General features: G+C 39.8%; 2 protein-coding genes across 3 annotated transcripts; one reads left to right on the top strand and one right to left on the bottom strand.

The window, feature by feature from the left end:
• The first annotated feature begins 1,871 nt into the window (after nucleotides 1-1,871).
• Nucleotides 1,872-3,973, top strand: LOC114547375 (antimicrobial peptide NK-lysin-like). The gene is made up of 5 exons (XM_028566714.1): nucleotides 1,872-1,932; nucleotides 2,013-2,098; nucleotides 2,583-2,660; nucleotides 2,760-2,914; nucleotides 3,898-3,973. Exons 1-5 carry the CDS (start codon nucleotides 1,884-1,886, stop codon nucleotides 3,971-3,973), a joined length of 444 nt encoding a protein of 147 aa, XP_028422515.1. The 5' UTR covers nucleotides 1,872-1,883.
• Nucleotides 3,974-5,579: 1,606 nt separating this feature from the next.
• tonsl (tonsoku-like, DNA repair protein) lies at nucleotides 5,580-26,039 on the bottom strand. 2 transcript variants are annotated; one of them, XM_028566515.1, is made up of 29 exons: nucleotides 25,531-26,039; nucleotides 25,345-25,440; nucleotides 24,602-24,744; nucleotides 24,291-24,474; nucleotides 24,043-24,172; nucleotides 23,680-23,851; nucleotides 23,438-23,552; nucleotides 23,173-23,324; nucleotides 22,894-23,046; nucleotides 22,477-22,602; nucleotides 22,057-22,252; nucleotides 21,898-21,953; nucleotides 21,697-21,786; nucleotides 20,355-20,427; nucleotides 20,105-20,268; nucleotides 18,232-18,355; nucleotides 17,876-18,117; nucleotides 16,856-17,339; nucleotides 16,564-16,766; nucleotides 15,925-16,031; nucleotides 15,664-15,820; nucleotides 15,250-15,328; nucleotides 14,858-15,165; nucleotides 13,137-13,308; nucleotides 12,587-12,762; nucleotides 12,367-12,440; nucleotides 12,039-12,172; nucleotides 11,300-11,382; nucleotides 5,580-5,697 (listed from the first exon to the last, which is right to left on the bottom strand). In XM_028566515.1, exons 1-29 carry the CDS (start codon nucleotides 25,553-25,555, stop codon nucleotides 5,581-5,583), a joined length of 4,335 nt encoding a protein of 1,444 aa, XP_028422316.1. In that variant the 5' UTR covers nucleotides 25,556-26,039; the 3' UTR covers nucleotide 5,580. The 2 variants fall into 2 exon arrangements, with proteins under 2 accessions (XP_028422316.1, XP_028422315.1); XM_028566514.1 differs by lacking the exon at nucleotides 5,580-5,697 and having other exon boundaries at nucleotides 10,771-11,382; nucleotides 25,531-26,038.
• Between the last annotated feature and the right edge of the window lie 112 nt (nucleotides 26,040-26,151).

Raw genomic sequence — 26,151 nt, 5'->3', positions numbered from 1 at the left:
GTATCTTGATATAGTTTGCAATGTCTGTAATGCTATTTTCTATTTCTGTATCTGTGCACAGATTATATCAATAAATGTTTGCATTTCAAATTGTATGAATATTATTTAGTCAGATGAGACACTGTGTCAGTTTAGTATTGCATCTGCACCCTTAAAGGGGAATCAATCAATATTTGTGAACATGAGATACTCTCTGTCAAAGCCAGAAACCAGAGAAGTCTCAAACAAGTATAAAGTCTGGAGCTGCTCCATAAACTGATTTTGTGGACCCACAGAATATTTTTCTAGTTTTATACCCAAATGAGCTTTATTCTGCTTTTACTCTGAAAACCATGCCCACCAAAGGGGAAACCAATCGACACCACAAATGACAAAATGTCTCTAGCTAAAAATCATTAGATTTTTTATAATAATATGATTATTTTATCAACCTATCTCTACCAGAGAGGACAAGCTATTAGCTAATGTTAGCTTTATGTTAGCAAGCTGAGGCACTTGCAAACAGAATACTGCATAGCTTTCAGATTTATCAACATCCACTATAACATGTGGTGTCTTACTGCCAACATGGTTTAGCTAAATTTATAGAAATAAAGTTGGCCTAAAACTGACATACGTGATGACATATTCATTTTGAAAATGGGCATGGTTTCCCTTTAACCAGTTAAAGTCTCATAACTCCTTTAGTTAACTTTGGTGATTAACTTGCACACTTCTATGATTCGAAAACATTGACCCACTTGGCTTTGAAACTTTCTTACAAAAGTTAAAAACCAAAAAAAATTAAAAAAATCCTTTTAACATATTACATGAGACGGCCATTAAGCAGGTGACAAGGACATGCAAACCTGCACAAAAAAAGAAAACATGATTGTTATGAGATTCTGTAGACATTCACGTTCCCAAGAGGATGAATCTCTGTGATCTCCTGACTTTTCATCAACTACCATTATTAGTACTTAGTTGTGCTCGATATTGTCAAACAAAAGAGTAAAACGTTAGTTGTTCAGAGGACTTATATGAACCAGGAAGAATCTCTTCATAGAGATAAAAAAAATAGGCCACTGAAAGAAAAAAACATCATGAGTCACTTTAATTTTTTTTTCATATCAAATCATATAGTAATTCAGTGGATGCATCATGACACAAACACACTGCTACACATAACAAACTTAAGACTTTCAAAGATACACATAAATACGGGCGTAAAAATACATGAAACATATAAGCCATTTACACAGTATGTCCGAGGATGCCATGCCACTGGTGGTTCTTTTAGTGCAGTTCGCTCCTTTTGAAGATTTCCTGTAAGTGTACAGCCTCAAGTGATCACTGCTTACTAAACTAAACCTTAAAAGGATAGCACCCTTATTAAAAAAAACGTTCTGTGTTTATGATTTCACATGGCTCAAAATTTTGTCTCAGTGATAAAAGATCTGCAATCGTCACTGAAGTACATTTTATTCCCCCCCCTCTTCATGAGGAAGCTGCAGCAGAGAGCAGGCACTTGCTGTGGCGGTCAATGAAGTGTCCATGTGATGGACTGCTGTCCCAGCTCTGCTTTAAGGTCTGCCTGTCCAGCTTGTTGAGTCCCTGAGTTGTGGCTCGAGTGCAACATTTCCTTGCCAAAGAGTGAGTGCATTGACGGGAAAATATTTGAGTCAAGATGAGTGGGTGGGGCTGTGAAGAAGGTTTTTTTGTGATGGTGGTCTCCAAAAAACCACCTGAGAGTTTGTGCATGCTGTTGATGGTGTGGCATGAATTTCAGTCTGTGGGAGCATGCATGAGTGTTGTTGTGAAGCCCCTTCCCTCTGCTGTGTATAAAAGGTGTGTTACCACCAAACACACACACAAACACACACACTCAGAGATCACCGCCAGCAATGGAAACATCTTCAGTCCTCCTTGTGTGCATTCTGGTGACATGTTCAGGTGTGCTGTTTTTTGATTGTATAACATTGTCTTTATCATGGAAGCTGTTGTTTAACATTTTCTGTTTTGTCTCTTCACAGTCTGGACAGTCCACGGTGGAAGCTTCGAGGTCAGCATTGATGACCAGGAGCAGGTGGACGTGGACATTTCTGTGAAGGCCAGCAAGGTAACGTAAACACGTGATGGTCCAGCATTTAACACTAAACTTGACTTTGGGCTTGACCTAACCCTAACCAATCAAACTTTTAACCCTGACTTTATTTCTGATTGCAACTTAAACCCAACCTGAATAAACTCAGGCTCATGATCAGTGGTGGCAATAGTGCTTAGATCTTTAGCTTAAGTAAAAGTACCCGTGCAAGAAGTAAATACAGAAACAGAATTTACTTAAAGTTTCAAAAGTTAAAGTATTCGTTCTACAGAAAATGGCTTGTGGCTCATATAGTATTAGCCTACTTCAAATGTTGACAAATACATTAATACACACTTAAAATGTCCCAATATGCACTTACAAATAATGTGTTCCTAATAAAACCATTTATTAGTTGTGTAGTTACTGTTTATTTAACATTTTCCCATGACATTAAGTGTTATTTTCAGAAGTCATCCCTTTACTAAGTATTAAAAATATGTGCCACTTTTATCTGCAGCTTCCAGGTGTGTGCTGGGCGTGCAACTGGGCTTTAAAGAAGGTGAAGAAACTAGCTGGACGTAACGCCACTGTGGAGGTAAAAGATAATCTCAATGACTGACATCTGAGTGAGCAGTATGATCTAGTTGGTGGTGCATTGTGTTATGAGCAATAATGATCATTTCTACTCTTACAGAAATTGACTTCAAAGTTAAATTCCATCTGCGACCAAATTGGCCTCTTAAAATCTCTGTGCCGCAAGTTTGTGAAGACACACCTACCAGAACTAGTTGAGGAGCTCACGACCACTGATGATGTGAAAACGATCTGTGTCAATACTGGAGCCTGCAAGTGAGTTACCAGCCCACCATTATATCATCCAACTAACAATATAACCTTAAATAGTGTCTCCAGAAAGGCCTTCCACACATTTCATTATTCAGATATTATTACAACTCAGAGACGAATCCTCTTTCTTTCAACACAAAGTAACTACAAGTTTTACTCGAGTATTTCAGAGGAAAATATTGTACTTTCTACTCCACTACATTTATCTGACAGCTAGACATATGATCAGTTTATTACACATAACACTGTTATCGATTAAACTACACAACACAGTATGAGGTAGTTAGGATTCACATCGACCAACTACAACATTAAACCACTTACATATTAACATTTATAACAATTATGGATGCACCGATCCAACTTTTTCAGTCCCAATACCGATACCGATGCCTGGGCTTTGTGTATCTGTCGATACCCGATACCGATCCAATACCGTTGTTGAATTAATAATACATTGTATACCTTCCACCTTATACCTTCCTTCCACTATGCGGAAAAAACTAAAAGCACCGGACTTTCCTAACTAAACATTACTTTCCTAACTAAGACAAAATAACATAGATGTAATGTATTGAATTCTTATTTATTTGTACACTCAACTCTTCCAGCGTGCGACACACGTGCGACAGAGGGGAGAAAAACTAACAAAACTGGATTGGCACGTGGATCTGTTAATTTTTCAGATCCCTTTCCAGCTATTTTGTCAATATTGGGACCGATATCTGATCTTAATATTGGATCGGTGCACCCCTAATAACAATGACAGGGGCCATTCTTCAAATGAGTATGTTTAATACTTTACATACATTATATTGGTAAGTAACATTTTGAATGCAGGACTTTGACTTGCAATGGAGTATTTTCACAGTGTGGTATGCAGCTTTTAGTAAGTAAATGATTGAATACAACTTCCACCACTGATTCTCCATTACATTTGAGAATTATTTTGACCATTGCCTGATTTTCTTACATACTCTCTTCAGGCCAAAGGAGTTGTTGGACCTGCACTTCTATCGAATGGACGAGGAGTTATCAACTGAAATGAATGAATATCCCTGATATCGTATGCATGGACAACAATTAAGGTGCACTTAATTTGTAAGAAAAACATAAACCACAATTGTTTCAAAAATCAATCAAGAATCTCTTTCAGCTTTCTTTTTGTCTTTACTTTGTGTTGCAGTTTTCCTTGTATCTTGATATAGTTTGCAATGTCTGTAATGCTATTTTCTATTTCTGTATCTGTGCACAGATTATATCAATAAATGTTTGCATTTCAAATTGTATGAATATTATTTAGTCAGATGAGACACTGTGTCAGTTTAGTATTGCATCTGCACCCTTAAAGGGGAATCAATCAATATTTGTGAACATGAGATACTCTCTGTCAAAGCCAGAAACCAGAGAAGTCTCAAACAAGTATAAAGTCTGGAGCTGCTCCATAAACTGATTTTGTGGACCCACAGAATATTTTTCTAGTTTTATACCCAAATGAGCTTTATTCTGCTTTTACTCTGAAAACCATGCCCACCAAAGGGGAAACCAATCGACACCACAAATGACAAAATGTCTCTAGCTAAAAATCATTAGATTTTTTATAATAATATGATTATTTTATCAACCTATCTCTACCAGAGAGGACAAGCTATTAGCTAATGTTAGCTTTATGTTAGCAAGCTGAGGCACTTGCAAACAGAATACTGCATAGCTTTCAGATTTATCAACATCCACTATAACATGTGGTGTCTTACTGCCAACATGGTTTAGCTAAATTTATAGAAATAAAGTTGGCCTAAAACTGACATACGTGATGACATATTCATTTTGAAAATGGGCATGGTTTCCCTTTAACCAGTTAAAGTCTCATAACTCCTTTAGTTAACTTTGGTGATTAACTTGCACACTTCTATGATTCGAAAACATTGACCCACTTGGCTTTGAAACTTTCTTACAAAAGTTAAAAACCAAAAAAAAATAAAAAAATCCTTTTAACATATTACATGAGACGGCCATTAAGCAGGTGACAAGGACATGCAAACCTGCACAAAAAAAGAAAACATGATTGTTATGAGATTCTGTAGACATTCACGTTCCCAAGAGGATGAATCTCTGTGATCTCCTGACTTTTCATCAACTACCATTATTAGTACTTAGTTGTGCTCGATATTGTCAAACAAAAGAGTAAAACGTTAGTTGTTCAGAGGACTTATATGAACCAGGAAGAATCTCTTCATAGAGATAAAAAAAATAGGCCACTGAAAGAAAAAAACATCATGAGTCACTTTAATTTTTTTTTCATATCAAATCATATAGTAATTCAGTGGATGCATCATGACACAAACACACTGCTACACATAACAAACTTAAGACTTTCAAAGATACACATAAATACGGCGTACAAAATACATGAAACATATAAGCCATTTACACAGTATGTCCGAGGATGCCATGCCACTGGTGGTTCTTTTAGTGCAGTTCGCTCCTTTTGAAGATTTCCTGTAAGTGTACAGCCTCAAGTGATCACTGCTTACTAAACTAAACCTTAAAAGGATAGCACCCTTATTAAAAAAAACGTTCTGTGTTTATGATTTCACATGGCTCAAAATTTTGTCTCAGTGATAAAAGATCTGCAATCGTCACTGAAGTACATTTTATTCCCCCCCTCTTCATGAGGAAGCTGCAGCAGAGAGCAGGCACTTGCTGTGGCGGTCAATGAAGTGTCCATGTGATGGACTGCTGTCCCAGCTCTGCTTTAAGGTCTGCCTGTCCAGCTTGTTGAGTCCCTGAGTTGTGGCTCGAGTGCAACATTTCCTTGCCAAAGAGTGAGTGCATTGACGGGAAAATATTTGAGTCAAGATGAGTGGGTGGGGCTGTGAAGAAGGTTTTTTTGTGATGGTGGTCTCCAAAAAACCACCTGAGAGTTTGTGCATGCTGTTGATGGTGTGGCATGAATTTCAGTCTGTGGGAGCATGCATGAGTGTTGTTGTGAAGCCCCTTCCCTCTGCTGTGTATAAAAGGTGTGTTACCACCAAACACACACACAAACACACACACTCAGAGATCACCGCCAGCAATGGAAACATCTTCAGTCCTCCTTGTGTGCATTCTGGTGACATGTTCAGGTGTGCTGTTTTTTGATTGTATAACATTGTCTTTATCATGGAAGCTGTTGTTTAACATTTTCTGTTTTGTCTCTTCACAGTCTGGACAGTCCACGGTGGAAGCTTCGAGGTCAGCATTGATGACCAGGAGCAGGTGGACGTGGACATTTCTGTGAAGGCCAGCAAGGTAACGTAAACACGTGATGGTCCAGCATTTAACACTAAACTTGACTTTGGGCTTGACCTAACCCTAACCAATCAAACTTTTAACCCTGACTTTATTTCTGATTGCAACCTAAACCCAACCTGAATAAACTCAGGCTCATGATCAGTGGTGGCAGTAGTGCTTAGATCTTTAGCTTAAGTAAAAGTACCCGTGCAAGAAGTAAATACAGAAACAGAATTTACTTAAAGTTTCAAAAGTTAAAGTATTCGTTCTACAGAAAATGGCTTGTGGCTCATATAGTATTAGCCTACTTCAAATGTTGACAAATACATTAATACACACTTAAAATGTCCCAATATGCACTTACAAATAATGTGTTCCTAATAAAACCATTTATTAGTTGTGTAGTTACTGTTTATTTAACATTTTCCCATGACATTAAGTGTTATTTTCAGAAGTCATCCCTTTACTAAGTATTAAAAATATGTGCCACTTTTATCTGCAGCTTCCAGGTGTGTGCTGGGCGTGCAACTGGGCTTTAAAAGAAGGTGAAGAAACTAGCTGGACGTAACGCCACTGTGGAGGTAAAAGATAATCTCAATGACTGACATCTGAGTGAGCAGTATGATCTAGTTGGTGGTGCATTGTGTTATGAGCAATAATGATCATTTCTACTCTTACAGAAATTGACTTCAAAGTTAAATTCCATCTGCGACCAAATTGGCCTCTTAAAATCTCTGTGCAAAGTTTGTGAAGACACACCTACCAGAACTAGTTGAGGAGCTCACGACCACTGATGATGTGAAAACGATCTGTGTCAATACTGGAGCCTGCAAGTGAGTTACCAGCCCACCATTATATCATCCAACTAACAATATAACCTTAAATAGTGTCTCCAGAAAGGCCTTCCACACATTTCATTATTCAGATATTATTACAACTCAGGGACGAATCCTCTTTCTTTCAACACAAAGTAACTACAAGTTTTACTCGAGTATTTCAGAGGAAAATATTGTACTTTCTACTCCACTACATTTATCTGACAGCTAGACATATGATCAGTTTATTACACATAACACTGTTATCGATTAAACTACACAACACAGTATGAGGTAGTTAGGATTCACATCGACCAACTACAACATTAAACCACTTACATATTAACATTTATAACAATTATGGATGCACCGATCCAACTTTTTCAGTCCCAATACCGATACCGATGCCTGGGCTTTGTGTATCTGTCGATACCCGATACCGATCCAATACCGTTGTTGAATTAATAATACATTGTATACCTTCCACCTTATACCTTCCTTCCACTATGCGGAAAAAACTAAAAGCACCGGACTTTCCTAACTAAACATTACTTTCCTAACTAAGACAAAATAACATAGATGTAATGTATTGAATTCTTATTTATTTGTACACTCAACTCTTCCAGCGTGCGACACACGTGCGACAGAGGGGAGAAAAACTAACAAAACTGGATCGGCACGTGGATCTGTTAATTTTTCAGATCCCTTTCCAGCTATTTTGTCAATATTGGGACCGATATCTGATCTTAATATTGGATCGGTGCACCCCTAATAACAATGACAGGGGCCATTCTTCAAATGAGTATGTTTAATACTTTACATACATTATATTGGTAAGTAACATTTTGAATGCAGGACTTTGACTTGCAATGGAGTATTTTCACAGTGTGGTATGCAACTTTTAGTAAGTAAATGATTGAATACAACTTCCACCACTGATTCTCCATTACATTTGAGAATTATTTTGACCATTGCCTGATTTTCTTACATACTCTCTTCAGGCCAAAGGAGTTGTTGGACCTGCACTTCTATCGAATGGACGAGGATCGTATGCATGGACAATAATTAAGGTGCACTTAATTTGTAAGAAAAACATAAACCACAATTGTTTCAAAAATCAATCAAGAATCTCTTTCAGCTTTCTTTTTGTCTTTACTTTGTGTTGCAGTTTTCCTTGTATCTTGATATAGTTTGCAATGTCTGTAATGCTATTTTCTATTTCTGTATCTGTGCACAGATTATATCAATAAATGTTTGCATTTCAAATTGTATGAATATTATTTAGTCAGATGAGACACTGTGTCAGTTTAGTATTGCATTTGCACCCTTAAAGGGGAATCAATCAATATTTGTGAACATGAGATACTCTCTGTCAAAGCCAGAAACCAGAGAAGTCTCAAACAAGTATAAAGTCTGGAGCTGCTCCATAGACTGATTTTTTGGACCCACAGAATATTTTTCTAGTTTTATACCCAAATGAGATTTATTCTGCTTTTACTCTGAAAACCATGCCCACCAAAGGGGAAACCAATCGACACCACAAATGACAAAATGTCTGTAGCTAAAAAACTGATTTTTCATAATGTCATATGATTATTTTATCAAACTATCTCTACCAGAGAGGACAAGCTATTAGCTAATATTAGCTTTATGTTAGCAAGCTGAGGCACTTGCAAACAGAATACTGCATAGATTTCAGATTTACCAACATTCTACTATAACACAAGTTGCATAGTGCCAACATGGTTTAGCTTAATTTATAGAAATAAATTTGGCCTAAAACTGACATACATGATGACAAAGTCATTTTGAAAATGGGCATAGTTTCCCTTTAACCAGTTAAAGTCTTATAACTCCTTTAGTTAACTTTGGTGATTAACTTGCACACTTCTATGACTCGATAACATTGCACACTTGGCTTTGAAACCTTCTTATGTTGAACGAGAGTATGTGAAAATCCAAAAAACAATTAAAAATTATATTCCTGCTTTTTGAAATATTTTTGCTTTTTGAAATGTATTTGTATTAATCCAAAAGACAGCTAAAACTATACTTCTGTTTTTGAAATATATCAGCTCAAGCACAGTGGAGACTGTGCTTCTGCTATTGATGAGTTAACCCAAAAACAGCTAAAATATATTTCTGCTCTTGAGACTATAATACTGCCCTTGATTTTGGTTTATGAGTGCTAATGTGCCTTTAGAAATATAATCATGCTAAGTTTTTGTGTTACTGATATTACTATAAACATGCTTAGAGACATTTTAGTGTGAGTTACGGTGTGAAGCTGCCTATTTGACCCTGCATTCGGAAAGAGGAAGTGTCTGCAAGAGGCTTCAGATGCATAAGTTGCTTTGTGTAACTGTCTGTCTGAACCTGCACAGCTGGAAAGAGGAAGTGCTGTTGGGGCCCTGTGTACAGGGGTAGGCTCTGGGTGCACATAAAAGGTGAAAAAGGTTACTGCTCTGACCTATTGATCAATGCAGTCGAACTGAGCCGTTAGATTCTATGTTAGATAGCAACATGCATATGTATAAAGGAAATATCGTCATATGAGATGGTTTCTACGTATATCCAACCTGATGCTTGCTTTAAGACTGTATTACCATGTAAGGTGAAACAAATGCGATAAAACACACCTCGCGGTGATGGGGGGTTGAACCCCAAGAAATGTACATATAAAAATGGGTGCTTTGCCAAAAAACGCTCTCTCTCCCTTGGGTTCGTTTTCTGCTCTTTTGACCAAGACTCTACGAGTAGGGACCTCCTGTGTCTTAGAGCATTTTTGAGTGATTGAACTCTGTTCATTTTTCCATTTATTTTGTTTGCTTGTTAATTTTTTGCTTTTTAAAAAAAAAAAAAAATAATAAAACCACCTGTGTTCGTCTTGAGCAAGGTGACCCAAAAAACCTTGTGAGTCTTTTTTTGCTCTTTTAGAAGACTTTCTTTCCTTTTTGCCACTGGCCCGCATGAGCGGGGACCCCCCAAAAGGGGAAGTGGTGGCCTCCTCTTTAACTGTGCGGTTTGCAGCAACCCCGGGGACCGACCTGACAAGCAGACCTTTGATTCTCCAGCTGAGCGGAAACCTCTGTGACCAAGGCAGAGGCAGCTGTCCGAGTGGGAGTAATCAATTGTAATTGTTTGGTTATAAAGATCTTCTGTGTGCTGTGTATTTCACATACGGGGGACATCTAGGTTGTCAATCAAAAGCCTCTTGTCTCGTCATCGGGTTTCCACTGTAGCGAGAACCGATCTCAACCTATCAATAGTTACAATACAATATTTATAATATTTGAACCTATAATATTTTATTACCTACAGTATTAAATATAGCGAAGGATCCGAAACAACTCCTCTAATATAGGCTTAACCATCCGCCCCGCTGACAGTATCTGTAACGGCTGTACGGCAGAAGAGGGCTTAGAGGGAGAGGGTTATCGGGGGGGAAGAAGGGGGGTTGGCTTTAAAAGAAAAAGAGATACTATGCCTCGATAACTGTCACATCGTTCCACACTTAAAACGTTATAAACCAAAACAAAATTTAAAAAATCCTTTTAACATATTACATGAGACTGCCATTAAGCAGGTGACAAGGACATTTACGTTCCCAAGAGGATAAATCTCTGTGATCTCCTGACTTTTCATCAACTACCATTATTAGTATTTAGTTGTGTTCGATATTGTCAAACAAAAGAGTAAAACGTTAGTTGTTCAGAGGACTTATATGAACCAGGAAGAATCTCTTCATAGAGATAAAAAAAAATAGGCCACTGAAAGACAAAAACATCATGAGTCACTTTAATTTCTTTTTACATATCAAATCATATAGTAATTCAGTGGATGCATCATGACACAAACACACTGCTACACATAACAAACTTAAGACTTTTACAGATACACATAAATACGGCGTACAAAATACATGAAACATATAAGCCATTTACACAGTATGTCCGAGGATGCCATGCCACTGGTGGTTCTTTTAGTGCAGTTCGCTCCTTTTGAAGATTTCCTGTAAGTGTACAGCCTCAAGTGATCACTGCTTACTAAACTAAACCTTAAAAGGATAGCACCCTTATTAAAAAAAAAGTTCTGTGTTTATGATTTCACATGGCTCAAAATTCAGTCTCAGTGATAAAAGATCTGCAATCGTCACTGAAGTAAATGTTATTCCCCCCCCTCTTCATGAGGAGGCTGCAGCAGAGAGCAGGCACTTGCTGTGGCGGTCAATGAAGTGTCCATGTGATGGACTGCTGTCCCAGCTCTGCTTTAAGGTCTGCCTGTCCAGCTTGTTGAGTCCCTGAGAGCAAAGACGGAGATCCTTGACCAGCTCTGACAAACCATCCAGACCCGCACTGTCCCACGGACCAGTCACGTCACAACCTGTGGGGGAAGCAACACAGGAAGCTTATTTTGCATAGGTGTGATTGGCATAGGACAAAAAAGCAGGAAAATATACAGCGCACCCATTAATAGTACCGTTTTGATGGGTGATTTAGCAAATACAATTATACTTTATGTTGTTTATTTTGCAATAACTAATAAAGACCTAACTAAAGACCAGGGGTAAAATTGGGATTTTGATTTGTCCCCCTTAGGGGGGTCCAGGGGTAGTCCCCCCCGTGAAAAAATTTTGAAAAATAAACCATGAAATGGCACTTTCTGGAGAGATTTTTGCAAAGAAATGGAGAAATTGAGTCTTACAGGATATGTGCAAAACTGCAAGGTTAAGAGCCTATACTTTCCATTGTTGTAGTATCAACAGGTATTAGGGCATTTAGCATTTACATTACTGTTAATCAGTCACCATCACTTGATTACACATTGTATTACCTTGTTATGATATAAGAAGTGACCCATACAATGTGCCAAACATAATGTGCCACATGAAGAGACAGTGCAGCATATGACTGTATCAACAGCTGACAAGATTTGGGTCTGTGGTGACCAGGTCCACCTCACACAAACTTCCTTCTCCCCTACTACTACTACTACTACTACTACTATTACTACTACTACTACTACTACTACACACGTACCTTGAAGGTTTAGAAGGGTCAAAGGTCGACAAGCCTCTCTGAGAGAGATCAGGATGTTGTGAAGTCCTGCTGAGGTAACAGACGGATTACCTGATAGGTTCAGACTCACCAGAGTCGGACATGAAGGCAGGCACCTGGAAGGAGAAACCAAAAAGTTCAATATAGAAATCTAATGATAATTCTGAACAGATGTTCACAGACCTTTGGCAGCATGCTTCCAAGACATCATTTCATCATATTTATGATTTGGTGATAATTGAAATTCTGCATGTTCTCAAAAAAGAATGCAGTGACACACACACACACACACGCACACGCACACGCTCACCTAGCCAAGGTGGCTACACTGCTGTCCATCAACCCGTTTGCAGCCAGACTCAGGTGGGTCAGTGAACATTCGTCCTACGAGGAAAGACAAATTCTTTGCTTTGCTTGTACTGTAGGTACAGTTACACTTAAAGCTCTCAATCAATCCACACATGCATGATATTTGTATATTCATCAATTGTTTGTGTTCAGAGTAAAGAACATGATTTATGTGCGTGTACTTGTGACAGGATTTTGGTGAGGTGTTCCAGCGCCGGGTAATCAGCCGGACCCCTGCGGATGGCAGACAGGTCCAGGTGTGTAAGACTGTGGAGAGGCAGAGTCTTCAACACCAGCTCAAAGCCAGTGGAACCCAGTGCATTGTGGGATAGACACACTGATTTCAGGTGGCGAGTTCCTGAAAAATAAAAAGGTATTAATTTAGTTATCTATATACTCATTTTTTAAACCCCCAATAATCTTTTTTTCCAAGCTGAAATAGATTCTATGTTGGATCCTGATACAAAATATTGGCTTGTACATAATACTATAATACCATCCTTTGTCTCCATTTCTAGCTAATTAAAAAACACAACATTCCTTGTTAGTTAAAATACAAGGATTTGATTAACAGAGGACACATAAGTTCAGAGCTTTATTGATTCTGCTCATCACTCACTACAAACTCTAATTTAAAACCTATCAAAGCAAACACAACTTTATCTATTCCATTAACTAACCTAATATCTAAACATCCATGAAGCACACTGATTCTGCCTGTTAGAGAGCTACCTGTCAGAGCGTTGGCTAGCAGCAGTCGATGCTGCTGTAGGAAGCGAGCAGTGAAGCCACAGGCCTGCAGAGACAGCTTGGCTAACAGAGGGCAGCAGGACAGCAGACAGGACAGGGCCTCGGACACACCATCACCCAGCTGGTTCATACTGAGGTCAAGCTCCTCCAGGCTCTGCGAGAGGAAAACAAGCAAAAACAGCAATGAGCATGAGAAAGAATTCTCAACTAAATTTAATTTATATTAAACTGATGGCATGTCAATCTCAGACGGAAAAACGTGCGTTGTCATGTTGTGCATTGTGTTGTTTCGACACTGTGGTTTGCGTGTTTGTGTTCAACACAAGGAGGGGTGCGATTTCAGTCTCTAAGCAAGTGTGAATAGACTAACGCACTGTATTAGACTTAAATGGAATTCTTTCTTCAAAACCGCCTTTTGTTTAGCAATTAGTCATCAAAACCACAGTTCAATGTGTCATCACAGCAAGATTATTGTTACCACTAGTTGACACCCAAGTCAGTTCAACAAAATACTGTTTGGTCCCAGGCTAGCCAAACTACCCTAAAGCCTATTGAGAGGCTTTATAACTGTGCCCTAAAAAGTTTAGATAAAAAGCCCATTCGATTCCATCACTGTTACATTTTAAATAAACATAAAATCTTAAACTTTATTAATTTTGTAAATCTTAGATACATAAAGTTGTTTTTTAAATGTTTGACTGGACTTGCACCTGAGCCACTTTGTAAATTTGTGGTCTTCCAGATCCACAAGAGCTGCTGTATGTGGTGAGTGTAAAGTTCCATTTTGTAAAACTTCTTTTGCCCAAAATGTTTTTTCTGTGAAAGGAGCTAATCTGTGGAACTGGCTTTCTACATATATAAAGACTAACTGTCTTAAAAATAAAAATAACTAAACTGTCCACCTTTAAAAAAGCATGGTTTATACAGCAGCAGCAGCGTGATCATGCCATATGAAATGTATAGCGGTGTGTATGTGAGGTGTGCATCTGTGTGAGTTCGAGTGAATTGTTTATTTACTACACTTATTTTTATTGCTGCTAACTGGTTCTGGATATTTTATTGTTTTCACTGTAAACATTTTTTTATTATTTTAACTGTTAAAAGCCCTTCTAGGGACAGGTGTTGCAAATTAACCATGGCTATAAACACTGTGATACAGGCATCGGATTGTTCTTTATGTAATAATCTATGTTTTTTGTATCTGTCCCTACTCAAATAAAAAAAAAAAAAAAAGAGAGCAAGAAACAAAAACATTTTCTCAACCACCCTTAAATGTAGAACAGTTTGCTTGACTGAGATATCTATTTCTAAGAATCCTGCCCCCAATGCACGTAAAATAAAGCAGCATAGCAGTTTGTTTGTGGTACTGAACTCAACAGCAGTACTGCATGTCTTTCCATTATTTTCTATAATCCACAGATCTCACAGTTAATACACGGCTTTGGTGGAGGCAAAATCGCTGCAGCGGTCTGACCAGCTAAGAGTAAAAAATTATTTGAAAATATGATTTATTGTGATTAAGGGTGAGTGTACACTTCAAAGTTACTATAGTATTAATGTATCTAATTTAAACTAACTACAAATTTAATTTTCACCACTATGTGGATACAAACAGTGACGTTCTAGGACCAAATTATCTTTAAAAGGCAACGCTGATGACAGCAGTTGAAACGAAAGCCAATTTGTCCAGCTAGGCCATTTACCGGAAACGCAGGATGACTCTGTCCCTTTAAGGCATTTACTGCCTTCTCCAGCCCTTCCCCTGTAATGCCATTGGCAGAAATGTCCAGCAGCCGAAGCCGAGGCATGGTGATTGTTGTGGCAACCAACTCGGGTAGAAGGTTGTCATGGAGACGGTTGCCGGAAATACGTAGCTCTGTGAGGCTGGCCTGCAGTTTTAAGGCACGCAGGAGCGGGTTGAGGGAGGAGGGAGCCAAGCTGAGGCCGCACATAGACACAGAGGAGCTCCCATCCTGCACCTCACACAGCCGGGTGACACGCTTGTTCTCATCTGCAGGGAGACAAAGACATGCTCAATGATGGGTTATCAAAATGTGTATTTCTGTTTTTGTGTGCATTTGTGCTTGTGGCTCACCCACTGCCAGGCTGTTGCAGGCCTTCTTGTAGCGCTCGGGGAGAGGAGGAAGATCCCAGGAGCAAACTTCAGCCAGAACCTACAACAACACAACACAACACAACATCTTAAAAAGGGGAACTATGCATAACTTCGGAGTCATTGGAATGGTTATAGGACTTTTTTCAAGTTGAATGGTGGTCGTCTCGCTCCCCCCTAGTGCCTGTGAGCGGAAAAACCACCCTTGCAACTTTTGGCCGGCCGCCAAAAGTAGCTGCCAAATATCTATTCCGAAGCTGTAGGGGAAGCTGCGAGAAAACAGCGAAGAAATGGCCAAAACTGCGTAGCGCCCCTTTAATTCTGTCCTGGTGAAAATAAGTCAAAGTAACCTTAAAAAGGCACCTTTCTCAATGCCTGTCCTCAAACTGGCCTCACCTCTTCATTGGTGTGCAGGACAGCCAGCAGCAGGTCCTGGGGAGAAAGCAGAGCACCTTCCTTCTGTAGTGAGAGGCGAGGCAGGAGGCCACATTTCTGGTAGTAACGCTGAGCGGCCTGCTCACACAGCCATGACACAGTGCAGGAGTCTGCCTCACTGGAACACAGTGGAATGAGGATATGTATAAAAAAAAATAAAGAAACTACAAAATCACTGGTGTCATTCATTCATATAAAAAATTGTTCCATATATACACCAACCTTTGCGGAACTGGGATGAGGAAAATATCTTCCTGAACTCTGACCCTCATTCTGATTGGTGGAGGCTGTAATGTAGGCATGGGAGCAGCGAAGGTTTGAGCTGGAGCCTGGAATAAATTGAAAAATAAAAAATACATATAAGCAAAACAGATTAGTTTCTTTAAAAGGGAACTCCACCAAATCCTGAAATTAGATCAAGACTCAGATCTGCAAATCCTGAGACTCATGCAAAGTTATGATGCAAATACACTCAAACTAAACTCAGTTTAGATTCAAGGTACAGCTGAAGATATTAAATCTGCAGCAGTGTCTTAAAATGGCACCATTTTCTTGACTGTCTCTCTCTCTCATTTACCAGCATATTCATCACTGCCTAAAGTTAATCAAGAAAAAAGACAGATTCCTGACAAATGATGTTCCACTTATGGCCCCTATTGATGCTGAGACATTAATAATTGTCTAGCTGCAGTCAATGTTGTCCTAAAATAAGTAATGTGAAATCTCTTTCTCAACTTGAAATGAGTCCTTTTATAGGTACATTATCTTTGTCCAAGGCAAATAATACAGTGCATTTTTCTACATTTGACTTCATTTGTAACTCATCAGAATAAAAAGCAGGATACAGACATTGTTTCACACCTGTATGTGTATTTGTGGGGGTGGTGGCGTCTCAGGTCTCAAGTCGTCATCATCTGTAACTGTGGGGCTGTGTGACCTGTTGACCTCTCGTCTGCCCAATCGGACCATCCCTGGCATCTGAGTCATTTTGACCTGGTGAGGCTTCAGAGTGCCATTCTTATTCAGAGAGTGACTCCTGCTGGAGCAGGAAGGAACTGCAGAACCTGAAAGAGAAGAGAAGCATAAAGAAGGTCAAACAAGCAAAGACATGTGGAGTAAAATAGAATTAAAAGAAAAAAAAAAAAATCATTACCTCTGCAGGTTTCAGTGTAAGAGTGCCTGTTTTGACTCCTTGCTGCTGAAGACAAGGCAGTGTCCTCCCTTCTCATCCCATTCTGTTCTACTCGAAGCCTCCTCTTCTTCTTCGGCTGGTTTTCCCCCAAATCATCCTCCAGCCACTCATCAGCCAGATACTCATCCTCAGGAACCAGGGCTGATTTGCTGCTGGTAGAAACAGCTGGTGTGCTGGAGAACTGAGGCTGTGACAGACCCTGGAGAAGAGTTTTGGCGCTGCCTAAGCCTCGAATGGCACTGTGGTACTCCTCTTGTACAAAGACCGATGGCGCGGGAGCCTCCCTGACACTTTCTCTACCCGAGTTGGGAATCGGGTTGGCTTCCTTAATTGCTGGGACTTCCTTTTGACTCTGGGCTGCTGGAAAGCTGTGTCGAGGGCGGACGGACCGGAGAGGACTAACCGGGCTTTCATTGTCGCTGTCGTCTGAGGAGCTGCTGTTATTCTATGGAATACATTATACATACAAATGACATACTGCAATTGTAGATGTAAAGAATTAAGTTTCAGAGGTGGGGTTTCCCTAGGGGCAACCAAGTTCAAACCAAGACTTTTGAAGGCCCTTTTAATATCACATAGAATGCAACTGATGTAGTATGAAAGTATGGTGGAAAACCAGTAGTGCGATATGGCCTACAAAGATTTGTATTACATCACATTATTTTCAGTACATCCCAGAAGTAAAGTATTGTATTTCATAATTATTAACAAGACCTGGACTCTTGACGGATGGATTAACCAATTCAAAATGATGAATTAATTAATTCAAACCGACACTTGCCCATTAACAGACGAACTTCCTCGCTACTGTAGCTAGCAGTAGTGACAATGTTTGCTACAGGATTGAAACAGCCTCTTGCTGCACAATCCACTGTCGCAACTTTTAGTTTATAGGTGTTTAAAAGGTCATAATCAGATACAAAAGCATTATAGTATTTAGTAGTTTTATCTACATATCAATAAGCAATTGGCAGACATTACCCCATAGAGAACAGCAGCCTCTGTTCCTCGGGCTCTGTGTCGCTGTGTCGCGCCGTTGCTCTTCCACCGTTTGGGGCTGCCAGGTACTGCATTCACCTCGGAGTTCCTGTTGGTCCGACGCCAGCCTTGGCTGGAGGAACAGCCCCCTCCAGAGGACGACAGCGGCTCTGAGTTCTCAGCATCAAACAGCTGGCTGTCCTGCAGGGCATCGAAAGGCTTGGCTGGGGCCGGAGCAGCAGGAACTGTGTTAGACAGAGATAAGTGGGGTAAAAAAAAAGAAAAAAAAAGAAGAATGTGAATGGATATTTAAAAAGGCAAACCGAAGCTAAACGGTTGTGATGATGTAAGGAGCTCACCTCCCCCCGCGAGCGCCTTCCTCAGCAGTCTCTCTGTAGCGATGCACTCCTGCTTGGTGTCCTGGTCCAACTCTCTGCTGTACGTCCTCTGCCACTGACGCAGGGTGTCCATGGCGGTGTTACCCTGTCAGAGGATGGTACAGCATGAGACAGATGCACACATACAGATTTATTTTTCTAGGGGATGTGGGGTGAAATAAATATTACCAGGCAGTGATTTTAACCCCTTTTGGAGTGAATATGTCGGTTAGTTTTCACCCCTATCTAGGTAATAAGAAGAGATACAATCACCTGCTATTTTTCAGAAAACGGGTCCAATTTAGGAAAAGAATAATTACAGAAATTGAATTATCAGAAAGCTTCTTATTATTTTATGTGGAATTTGTATTACTTGGTAAAAATATCAACAGAAATGTTGTGTAAGGATGATATTTATTTACTCAACATTTTAAAGATTTCTGCTCTGTAACTTATAACAAGAAAAGGATGGTTACAGGAATCACGTCTATGCTTCCATGACTGGAAAGAAATAATAGGGGAAATTAAAACCATGGAGCAAATTACATTTATTCTAAGAGGGAATTAGATGGAAGATGGAAGAAATGGTTTCACTATACTTGAACTTAAGAAATAATAATTCTATTCATTAAATAAGACATGAATGACACAAAAGGGTCTCTTTTTATGCATCGAGCTGTGTTTCTGAGTTTCATCAGCTCAGCACACGGTGTAACTTATTTGTTTTGCTCCATGTATTTAACACTGTCGCTGAAACCAGTCCCTCTGTTACTGTAAAAGCAGCCCAATTCACATTCAGAAACATCGATTTAGGAGTTTGCAACTTTCTGTGATAGACAGAATTACTGTAAAATGATTACTGGTAAATAATACGAACTAAAACGTTCAGTACACCAGCCGTTCCGAACATGGCGCCCACAAATGTGACGTCATGGGAGCGCCGTAAGTATTTATACTCCCGCGAGGTGGTCACAATAGTAGTTGCAGTCTTCTCCTGAACAGAGGTGGCGCTAATGAGGAAAGGCTACCAACTTTGCTATTTCTACAGACTAGAAGAAGATGAAAAAGGTAAACAACGGCAGAATGGCAGCAGCATTGACGTCAATGCTTCGATTTGATTCAATGACCTCAGGTCAAGCCTTTCATTCGCCATAAAAGAACTCATCTTAACCCAGTAAGTTTACAAGAGAGACTTGTAGTCACTCCGAGATTCCTGGCATCAGGTTGCCCCGGAGCTCGTTCATGCTTCCCGTTTCCGCTTTGTCGCGCACCACTGGAAAAAAATAGAGTGGTGTGCACCCTCTTGTCGCGCACTCAAAATCCTGCCGCCCCAGCGAGATCTACGTCATTTTGATGTCACACTCGCGAGCTCGGCTGCGGCTACTGTAAAACGGCTTTAAGGATCAAATGGTTTTCCTGCAGCATATCATTTTCTATTAGGGCTGTGCAATTAATCGAAATGTAATTGTGATTATGATTTTGGCTCCCAATGATCACAAAAACAGAATAATCGAGAAAAACAATTATTTAGCTCATTACGTTTTGCAAGTAAACTCTTATTTTCTCTTGTGTTCTGAATGAAAAAATAATAAATAATATATAATAAAAGTATTAAGGCAAAGTTCACAGTTGTATGTGTTTTGTTTTTTTTAATGTTGATTTATTTAACTTTTTCTACTAAGTTCAATCATTGCAACATCTTTCGAGATGTCAACGAGTAATCGTGTTGAATTATCCTGATTTCAATATTGACCGAAATAATCGTGATTATGTTTTTTTCCATAATCGAACAGCCCTATTTTCTATTACAGAAGCATCTCCTGTAATTTACCAGGGGCTAAAATGCCACACACACCTTGGAGTTGCGTTGGGTGACAGAAGCCCCTCGTTCCACCAAGAGTCTTGCAACTTTTAAATTGCCACAGGTGAGGGCATCATGGAGAGGCGTCACTCCCTCGCATAAGGGACCACCAGGATCATTAACGTTAGCGCCGCGCTCCAGCAGCACCGCTACAACGTCTGCATGATAGAAAGAGGATGGAAAAGTTTTTTATTTTTTTACAAATACAACTTTGGGTAAATACAGTTAATAAAAAATGAGTTACCATAGTGACCGTGGTTGCAGGCCTCATGAAGAGGAGTCCAGCCACAATAGTCTCTGGGGTTCACCGGGTGACCCTGACATACAGACAAGCAGAACATCATTAATGGCCATGCAATCCAGGTTTGTTTTTACACTTTCATCTTCATTAACATCACTTGTTATGAATGATTTAAGCAGAGAAAGTCTCTTCTTGAAATTAAGTGAAATGATGCGTTTTTGTGAAGTACACTACCGATCAAAAGTTTGGGGTCACCTAGAAATTTCCATTCCAGACAGAATACCAGCTGAGATCAGTTGCATTGTTTTTTTAATCAGGGCAGCAGTTTTCAGATTACATTATGTGCTTACACATAAAAGTGTGTGGCTGAAGAAATGCTTGAAATCCATGCTTTAAACGTCATTCCCAAATTAAAAGTTGTACAGCTCCATATACTTTGACACTCTGGGGTGTGCCTGATATCATTGGAAAGGTAACACTCTCAAGTTTTTGTTACAAGTGTCAGGGTGATTCTAAGCCTTACTGACAGAGTTACAGAGGCTAGAATGGAGTTTTTTTATTTCCGTCCAAGTCATACATCTGTAAAATGATTAGAATACACTGCTGTTAACACATAGGACAGGTGACAGACAACACAGGGCATTAGCCACATGTCTCAGCTTACTACAGAAAAAAATCCAGAAGCCAAAAGACTCAAAAATGGATTTTATAGGATTTGTTTTCTACAGATATGTCTGTGCATTTTTTTATTTCCAAAAAAAAAAAAAAAAAAAAAAAAAAAGCCAAACAACTACAAAATACAACACTTCTCAAATACACAAACACACCCACATCAATCACCTTTCCAATGATATCAGGCACAACCCAGAGTGTCAAAGTATATGGGAGCTGTACCACTTTTAATTTGGGTATGACATTTAGACCAAAAAGCGATTTCAAGCGTTTCTTCAGCCACTTCTGTCTACAACAGTCGAAAACCCTTTTGCAATTCTGTAAGCACATAATGTAATCTGAAAACTGCTGCCCTGGTTAAAAAAAATAAAATAAAAACTGCAACTGATCTCAGCTGGTATTCTGTCTAAAATGGAGTGGAATGGAAATGTATAAGTGACCCCAAACCTTTGACCGGTAGTGTAAATACTTAACAAGCTGAGGCAAGAAGCTTTGTTATTGGACTTCTGCTCAGTATATTACAGTAAGTTTACCGTTTACTGAGAATTTTATTGTCATCTGTCTGACTTTCATCATGTTTTGTCTTGATTTTAGTTTTTTGGCTACATTTCTGATAAAAAAAAAAAACTGCATTATGTTTTGAAACAAAAATGATGAATCTTGTTTTCCTCACCTGTTCCACCAGATACTGGACCTGCTTTAGGTTTCCGTCTATACACGCTCTGTGCAGAGACGTCTCACCCTTCTCGTTCCTCTTGTTCCACTAAAGCAGGAAAATAGATACAAAAAGAGTGGCGGGTAAAACACTGAGGACATTGGAACACAAAAGATGAGAGGATTGCTAGTGCTTGGAGACAACTAATATATGACTCACCCTTCCTGCCTTCCTCCTTCCTGATACCATCTTTTCATAACCCTCCAAATCCTCATCTAGAAACCACATGAAGAGTCATGAGACAAACACAGAATGGCTTTGGGAAATGTTAAAATGCATTTGTTTAGAGAGGTCAGGGGGGCAGAACGCCAGTTCTACCTGAGTCTGAGAGAACGACATCACTGTCATCCAGAGGTTCACTGTTGTCCATCTCCTCTTCATCCTCCTCACCGTCGCTCCCATCTGGACACCAGCCCTCCGCAGCACACAGCTCGTGCAGCCTCGCTTCAGTGTCATCAGCCTTCGACGAGCCGAGTCGTCTCTGGGACGCCAGCCAAAGCCTTAACACGCGCTTCTGTTAAGAGAGAAAGTGAGCGTTCATACACTGCATCTGTTTTAGACCCTTCCCAAAGTATTGTATTGTTCTTCAACATAGTATATGGATTTGCAGCTCTATAAAAAGGCTAACACGCATGAAAAGGATCATCCTTTAAAAAAATAAATAAATAAATCAGTTAAAGTCCAACTTTTTCTTATCCGATTCATTTCCCCAACTTTTAGCTGCTCATTCCAGCTCACCTGTAGTCTGTTCTGCCCAGACTTGTGGGCACAGTGTGAGGCTGTACTGTAACTGCTGTCTATATCCTCGAAGGCACAGCCGCTCTCCTCCTGAGCTGTTGCGATGTTCAGCCAAGTGCTACACTCCTTACATAGACACATACAAGTGATTAAATTACATGCAAGATTTATAGTTATAATATTGTAAATTATGTTGGACAGTTTGACAATCCAAACTAAGACCAGCAATCAAATACTAGTAGGCAGCTCATCTTCCAAAATCTTACAGGTGATCAGCTGGTGATTTTGTATATACTTAAACCATTATAATGTATATTATATACATGATTTACCTATAATAAAACCCAAATAATATCACTATGAAAAAAACAAACAGAAAGATAATGCTGGGTGAAGATCCATGTAGTGCATGTATACCTCAGTTGAGCTGCCCTGTCGTAAAGCCAGCTCCTGTCTATAGTGCTCCACTGCCTTGCTGTGCTGTCTCAGGTCTGTGTAGGTCGCAGCCAGGGACACGTGGATGACAGCCAGCTCCCTGGCAGGCTTTCCCAACGCCTCAGCGCCCTTTAGCTGCACCACATAGACAACAGAGCTTAAAACAATTCATTCTTTTATGTGATACACTCAGATTGGAGAGGAGCAAAAAGGCAGTGAATATTGGGTGCTACAGTAAACATAAAAAAAAACAATCTTTACCTGAGCTAGATATGCATCCAGAGCTTTGCTGTAGCAGCCAACCTTACAGTAAAGGTCGCCCAGCTGCTCTGCCAGCCCCACGGCCTGATGGGAGCTGAGTCTTTTGCCCTGATCCTCCCCCAACTCTTCCTCCAATTTACAGCCCTGGTCCGCTATACAATTTAAAACAAATCACACCAACAGCTCAGCTATCTCGGTGAAAACAATTATTTTAACTAAATACAAATAAGCAACAAGACTGAGTGGATAAAACTTGCTCTTTCACCATATTTGAAAACTTTCTTCACTGCCTGCCTGTCCAGTGGCTGCTGGGAACCCAGTAAAACGGCTTTCTTCAGAGATCGTCTAGCTGCTACAAAATCACCCAGAGACAGCTGCACCTGTAGAGAAATGTCATGGAGACGCACCAATTACAAAATGTACAGCCACAATAACCAAAAAGGGGTCAGTTGGTTGAATGCAATTTGACTTTTTTTTGCTATGGCTTTCTCTAGAATGAGTTCCTACCTTGCCAATGCAGTGAAAGCACTCGCTCTCACTGAACTTGTCTTTGATCTTCCTCGCACACTCTTTGGCCTGTTCAAGGCAGCGCACGGCATTAGACAGCTGACCATGACGGAAATAGATGTTGCCCAGGTTAAAGTTTGCACGGTAGAGATCCTCCAGCAGCTGACTCTTCCTTTACAGGATAAGAATGGAGAAAGCACAATTAACAATACTTTATGATAATCTTTTTATAGACACTTACTGTAAGTCCCTATTGTTACACGGCCAGTGAACAGTAAGACTGTAGAAAAGATTCCTGAAAAATTCCCATCTTCCTAATTGAGTTTTTACATTATAATAAAGTATAATTTAGGATGCTCTCACTCTGCAATAAAGACACTTCGTCGGATGAACTCGCTGCAACGTTTGGGCTCCCCGAGGTGATCACAGACCAGACCAAGATTGAGGAAGAGACGTGCCTTCATCTCATTAATCTCTCGCCCTGGCACAGTCCCTGGTGGTAAGAACAAAGTAAAATGTAAGAACAAACAAATAATACAAAAAGCACAGGCACTAGATAATTAAATATGCTCCATAAAATTCTTGAGGATGTAAAAAAGCACATAGCAGACCTTCTAGACGGTCATCCACAATGGCCAGGCTCTTCCTGAAGGCATCATCTGCCTGCTCCAAACTGTTCCTCGATTGGTCCGATTCATAACGGAAGAGGTAGGTACGACCAATAGTGGCCAGCGCCCTTTGCTCCTCAGCATGATCTCTGACAGAGCGGGCCAGGTCCAAATGACATCGCTGGTGCTGAAGAAGAAAAAATACATAAAAACCCTTACATTTTTCACTGATGTAAAGATTTTAAAGAATTGGTTTAATGGCCACAAATGCTTGCAATGTAGCCATTTTTAATAATGCAGACCAATTTACTTACTTTCAACGCAGCCTCAATGTTTCCCATCTCTGCGTAGCACTCGCCTATCTTACGATGGGCCACAGCTCGTCCAATCACATCATTTAGAACCTCAGAGAGAGACAACTCCTGCTGGTGTTCCGTAATGGCGGCCTCATAATCACCTGAGATACACACAAAAATAGGAAGGACGATGGATGAGTAGATTTAGAATATTCAGTAATCCAGAAACCACACTTTACATTACTGGAAACATTTAGATGTTTTTTTGTGATAAGTGCAGAGACCGAACTAGTAACTCCAAACTGAGGGCTGAATCAATAAGGAGGCAGCAGCAGAACAAGAAGACAGCGGTGTGTAGGACTGTGAACCTTCAAATGTATGCAGAGGCTCAAAGTTGCTGATTGAAAACTACTTAAAACTCACCAGCATGGTCATTATTATGTGAAGTCATTGTGAATAAATCAATGTATAGTTTGTTAATGCACACAGGCGGAGTTTGCAAGTCGCGTTTATTGAAATCACATCTTTATATTTCACAAAATGATGAGTTGCTCTGTATAATCTGGATGATCACTACTATCTATTGTTTAAAAATTTCTAATCTGTGTCCTTATGTACGTCTGTATGCCACGTCCTTATCCCTATCTTAAATCCATATTCGACAGTAGTTTCAATAGTGTGACGAGCTACAATATGTAAGTTAGTGCAGTTGGACCACGTTAATGCTTTCAACCCCGATGGTCGCCATATGAACCACTTACCATTTCTGGACAGCAGCTCTCCTAGCTGATTGCAGATGTTTGCTTCCTCTCTTAAGTTGTTGCTGTCCTGCGCTTTGCTCTTGGCTTTCCGCAGCTCTGCAGAGTAATCAAACATTTTTTACACATCATCCTCTACCAGCGTAAACAATTAAAACAAATCAGAAAGCAAGTGAACGTGAAACTCACGTTTAATCTCCCGGGAGGAACTCATCTTGATTTAGCACTGATGGGCAACAGCTATGTTAGCTAACATACAGCTGGGAGTAAATAACAACGCAGCGCGCTTCACTTTAGCTTAGCGGTAATTGCCAAATCATAAATGAACGAATCAGTCATTTTCCCTGATAGTTTTTTCTGGTCCATTGATGTCCTCGCTGTCATTTACGTAACCGATCGTGTTTAATGTCCCATCAAATAGCGCTACACAGTAATGATTTCAGTAAACATCTCTTTGCTTTAGCTAACTATCAGTAAACTTTACATTGCCCCGCCAGTACTCGCGATCCAATGACTTCAGTGCATCAGTAATGAAGCGTATTTTACCCTGACGTTAGCCTGTCAGGCGCAAACCCCGCCTCGCTTCTTGGGATTGAAAGGTCGTGTGTTCAACCCTGACCATCGGCAAGAATTTAGCACTTAAGCATAACGTATGTGATTTGTTGGCGTTTTTGTGGACAATGTACAGCATGAGAACAGACTGCACCTATCTTTCTGACAGACTAAACTCAGGGCATTATATTAACTTTTAAAATGTCTACCGTTTATTGGGTAACGCCACAGCGTGACGTAGTTCTACATAGAAACGTT

The sequence above is a fragment of the Perca flavescens genome, chromosome 20 (assembly GCF_004354835.1).
Source record: "Perca flavescens isolate YP-PL-M2 chromosome 20, PFLA_1.0, whole genome shotgun sequence".
NCBI classification, from domain to species: Eukaryota; Metazoa; Chordata; class Actinopteri; order Perciformes; family Percidae; genus Perca; species Perca flavescens.
Note: the sequence above shows the minus strand (reverse complement) of the source record. Positions and strands in the feature narration are given on the sequence as shown.

Bases quoted from the DNA above. Each gene is read 5' to 3' on its own strand.
- tonsl (XM_028566515.1), bottom strand. From the start codon at position 25,555: ATGAGTTCCTCCCGGGAGATTAAAC. The intron at 21,787-21,897 runs GTGAGTCATATA...TTCCTGCTTTAG, and splicing joins GAAGGAGGAAGGCAGGAAGG to TGGAACAAGAGGAACGAGAA. The intron at 15,166-15,249 runs GTGAGCCACAAG...GTCTCCCTGCAG, and splicing joins CTGCAACAGCCTGGCAGTGG to ATGAGAACAAGCGTGTCACC.
- LOC114547375 (XM_028566714.1), top strand. From the start codon at position 1,884: ATGGAAACATCTTCAGTCCTCCTTGTGTGCATTCTGGTGACATGTTCA. The intron at 2,099-2,582 runs GTAACGTAAACA...TTTTATCTGCAG, and splicing joins TTTCTGTGAAGGCCAGCAAG to CTTCCAGGTGTGTGCTGGGC. The intron at 2,915-3,897 runs GTGAGTTACCAG...TACTCTCTTCAG, and splicing joins GTCAATACTGGAGCCTGCAA to GCCAAAGGAGTTGTTGGACC.